This window comes from Galeopterus variegatus, unplaced genomic scaffold (genome assembly GCF_000696425.1).
Source record: "Galeopterus variegatus unplaced genomic scaffold, G_variegatus-3.0.2 Scaffold936, whole genome shotgun sequence".
NCBI lineage: Eukaryota > Metazoa > Chordata > Mammalia > Dermoptera > Cynocephalidae > Galeopterus > Galeopterus variegatus.
Window position 1 is genome coordinate 5425 of NW_007727047.1, and position 4671 is coordinate 10095.

Genomic DNA, 4671 nt, shown 5'->3' on the forward strand with positions numbered 1-4671 from the left:
GCCTCTCTGCTGTGTCGGGTCTCCGAAGACGCAAGAGGGTTCGACCCGCAGTAAGAGGTTGAAACCGTCGCGACGTGAAATCTAAGAAATGCAATCAAGTTATGTATTTCCAAAACCTCGATAACCTTCTCCAGGGAAGTTAGTGTACTTCATTCAACTTTATGTCTTCGGCACCTAGCATAGCGCCTGGCACATGATTGGTGTTCTGTTACTATTTGCTAAATTCAGAGAAGGTTCGGGCGAGAGGTAGAATGGAAATATATTGTCTGGTTTCAGAGTACAGACCTTTATCTATTTCCTTGCATGTGGAGGACATAGTAATGTGCAAGATGTCATGTGGAGGGGAAAATATTGCCTGAATAAAGAACCACCCAGAGAAAACCAGTCTCTAAGCTTTAAGGTCTGACAGGCCTGGGTTTCTTTCATTTATCCAGCAAATATATTTTGAATGCCTGATATGTACCAGGCACTGTTTTAGGCACGAAGGATACAGACAAGGTCCCTGTAGTCATGGAACTTACATTGAAGTAGGATAGGACAAAATACAAATTAAACAACAAAAATAACAGGTAGTGATAAGTGCATTCATGAAAATATAACAGTGGGACAACAAAGACTAGGAGGCAACTTCAGGGAGGGCCTTGCTGAAGAAGTGATTTTGAAGTTTGGGATCTGTTTTTTGTTGCTGTTGTCTTTTTGGGGAGGGGGTAGGTGGCTGGCTGATAAGGAGATTCAAACCTTTGACCTTGGTGTTATCAACACCACACTTAAACCAAGTGAGCTAATGGGCAAGCCATGAAGCTTGGAATCTGAATTACGAAAGAGAACCAGCCATACAATATCAAAGGACTAGCCTTCACTGCCTGGGAAACAGCGGATGCAAAAGCCCTAGCTCTGTGTTTTGAGGAACATTCAGTCAGATCCCACAGGTTAAGGGCTCAGTACCACCAGACTGCCTGCTATACTTATTACTAACTGGCTGTAAATTAGGGTTCACATGACCCCGTCCTTCAGTTCAATGATTTATTTAAGATGGCTCATAGAACTCAGGGAAACACTTTATTTAGGCTTACCAGTTGCTGTGGATAAAATGGATCATGTATCCCAAAGTTCACGTATTAGAAGCTTAATTCCCATTGTAACTGATGAGGGTGGGAAATCCTATTATGGTAATTGAAAGGTGGAGACTTGAAGAGGTGATTAGATTGTAGGACCATGCCTTAGTGAATGGATTTATAATAGTGGTCGGGGCATGGTTCTGAGGGTTTTAAAAGGATAGCATGTGAGAGCCTCTCTGCTCCATTATTTTCTGCCATGTGAGACCCCTGCATTGCTGTAAAGCTACCACCAAAGAAGACCCTCATCAGATGTGTTCCCTGGACTTTGGACTTCCTCAGCCTATAAAACTGTAAGCAATAAATTTTGTTTTATAAACTACCCAGTTCCAGGTATTTTGTTATAAGAAACAGAAACGGACTAATATTCCAGTTTATTATAAGGGATACTATAAAGGATACAGATGAACAGCCTGGATGAAAAGATGGATGGGGCAAGGGAAGGAGGGGCACAGAGCTTCCATGCAATCTCTGGGTTCACCACCCTCCCAGCAGCTCCATGTGTTCATCCTGGAAGCTCATTTGTATCTTGTTGTCCATGAGTTTTTATAGCTGTCCCCCCACCCCCAATGCCAGCCTTTCCTGGAGGTTGGTGGGTGGCCTGAAAGTTTCAACCTTCTAATCCTCTAATCACTTCTACTTTCTGTTGACTGGCCCCATCCTTAGGCTATCTAGGGGCCCCATCCTAAGTCACCTCATTAGCATAAACTCAGCTATTATCAAAAAACTCATTGTAACAAGAGACACTCATCACTCTGGACATTTCCAGGGTTTTATGAACTCTGTGACAGAAATCCAAGACAAAGTCCAAATATAATTTTTATTATACCACAGTAAATGTCTTTAAAAATCTCTGAGACATATTAATAGCAATGGGTGAACTTGATTGGGATCCTGATTCAAACAAATGATAATATATAAAAAATAAATGACATTTATGAGACAATTGGAAATTTGAACACTGACTAGATATATGATATTAAAGAATTGGGGGTCAGAGGGCATGACCACTGGCCAGTTACAGATCCAAATAAAAAATTATTTTTTTAGTATAATTAGTGTACCATGGTTATGGGTTTTAAGAATCCTTTTTAAAAACATACTGAAATATTAAAGATGAAATTATGTCTGCAATTTGCTTCAAAATAATAGGGAGAGAAATAATACGGGAGGTGGGGAAAGTGGATAGGGAGTACAGATAAAATAGCATTGACCACGTGTGGGTTAATAATTTAAGATAGCTAATGGTACATGGGAATTCATCATACTATTCTGACTAATTTATTATACATTTAAATTTTTACATAATAAAAGGTGTTTTAAAAACTAAAGCCAAAAACTGCTCTGAGCTTTCTCTGACTTGATCTGTAAGAGTAATTACCAGCTTACAAAAAGGCAGAGAAGATTAAATCAGATAAATGTTCAATCACCCATTACATAGCAGCTACTCGATAAACAAGTTTTCTTCCTCTCACCCCTGTCCCCATCGTCATTAATTAACTTTGAAGGACAGGAAACCACCTGTACAAAAAGTATTGAAACTGTAAAAGGTAGCACTGATTAACTAGAAAGCATTTAAAGGATATAACTAGCATTTAGGATTCTCTTGGAAAACTAGTGAAGAAAATTCCTAACTTCTACCTTTTTTCAGACAATGATTTTCAAACTTCAGTCTGCATAAAAATCATTTGGGGTACTTACTAAAATTTCAGACTTGTGGGCTCTGCCCACAAAAGTTATAATTCAGAAGGTCTGGAATGGGACCCAAGAATTTGGGAAGCATTCCAAAGAATTCTATTGTAGGTGGTCTTTGAAATATAATACTTGCAAACACTGTTTTTAAGGTCTCAAGTGACTAGTCTCTAGACAGCATCTGTGGAACAAAAATAGTCCTTAGAGTGGTGAGTGTTTTCTTGCTAAAAACACTGAATCTCATGGGAAAGTCAAAGGAGCACAATCTCCTAGTACTCCACCACCATGGAAGAAAAAGTATCCTTCAACCTGATGAACAAACCCAGTTACCCGACATCTGTGATACCCCACGCATTTGTCATCAAAGGTATCTGTAACACCCAACACATTTGTATTCAAAAGAGGAAATTAGGGGACTACCACTAACTCAAACACTGAAGCTTGGGAAAGCTACCCCTCGAAAGCCTTCCTAAAATGCGATCTTTCCTCAGGAGCCAAGCTATGAGCCTATGAGGTGTGAACCTCTCACTTCTCATCACCAGTACCACCGCCACTGATAGCTGTTTCTACTGTGTTCCCTCAACCATCCCTCCTTTCAAAGATGGAATAGGAAAAAAGGTTTATTTTGCATGTATAATGAGATTTCACAGGAAAGAAATGTAAACCCAAAGAAGTGATTAGGCCTGGGAGCATATATATCACTTTAACGAAGGATGATACAATGTGGAAAAGCAACTAGACAAAGTGGAGGAGTTTGGGCTTCTAGGGGCAGTAAATTGTGAGAGGGCAAATATATGGGGAAAATAATGGAAGATAGGATTATTTTAGTAGTGTTTATGCAGATTCATATCCGAGCTGTTCACAGTCATAGAGCCAGGTCCTCTTCTTGGTCAGGAAAATGGAAATCTTTACAAATGGAAAATTTTGTGTTACGATTTTTTTTTTTCAACAAACGGAAATTTATGTTACTTTTACAAAGGGAAACATATGTTCTGCTTTTGGACAGAAAAGGAAGAGCGGAGAGTTCTCAACAAACGGAAATTTATGCTACTTTTACAAAGGGAAACATATGTTCTGCTTTTGGACAGAAAAGGAAGAGCGGAGAGTTCTTAATTGCCTTCAGCCCAAAATAATCCTTATGCCAAAATGGCATATTTTGGTGTGGCATAATCTGATCCCCCTTACTAGCAATTATCAGTGTTGCAATTTTCACCTTTTTGTGTCCATGTCCCTCACTAGTCTGCAGACTCCTTGACGGCAGAAACTGCACTGGGTTTTGCTCACCTCAGTGCCTGGCCCTGTTCCCAACACATAGTAAATGTTCAATCAGAATTTGTAGGATGGCTAAATAAATGCATTGGACCTCTGCTTACTCTCCTTCTAGCCCTGTTACCACCAGGAAGACCGCCATGCTGAGACTCTGCAGGGATGGGATCTGTATTCACTTCACCCCTCACCGGGCCCTGCTACTCCTGTCCCAGGAGGTGGCTCCTCCCCAGCCCCGTACTTTGTGGGACACCGAGGAGGCAAGCGTAGACCACCCACCTCGCCTTCCTTCCCTTCTGTTAGGAGGCTGGCGGGGAGAAAGGGACGGGTGCGCTTTGTAGGACGTAAAGTCACCCCCAGAAGACATCACACGCGCCTTCCACAGGCCGGCCGCTCCTCGCGCTCCCCTCTCCTTGAAGGATGTGGGGGGCCGCGGGATAGTGATGGAGGCTTCGGCCCGAGCCTGACGGGAAGGCAAGGGCAGGCGCCCGCACGTCCGCCCAGGCAGCCAACACCCGGGACCGGACGCGAGGCGAGGAAGGGACCCGCGCGGACGCCCCAGCCCGGCGCGCCCCCCGCCCCCGCGCGAGCCGCCGGC

The 4671-nt window shown here is 42.6% G+C and overlaps 1 protein-coding gene and 1 pseudogene across 1 annotated transcript in view; one reads left to right on the forward strand and one right to left on the reverse strand.

The window, feature by feature from the left end:
- The window catches only part of LOC103591179, a 3419-nt pseudogene extending 2907 nt beyond the window's left edge, over window positions 1-512 (reverse strand).
- Window positions 513-3092: 2580 nt separating this feature from the next.
- The window catches only part of LEPROTL1 (leptin receptor overlapping transcript-like 1), a 16394-nt gene continuing 14815 nt past the window's right edge, over window positions 3093-4671 (forward strand). Inside the window, exon 1 of the mRNA XM_008573585.1 lies at window positions 3093-3174. Coding sequence (XP_008571807.1) covers window positions 3093-3174 — 82 coding nt within the window. The remainder of the gene's footprint in view (window positions 3175-4671) is intronic.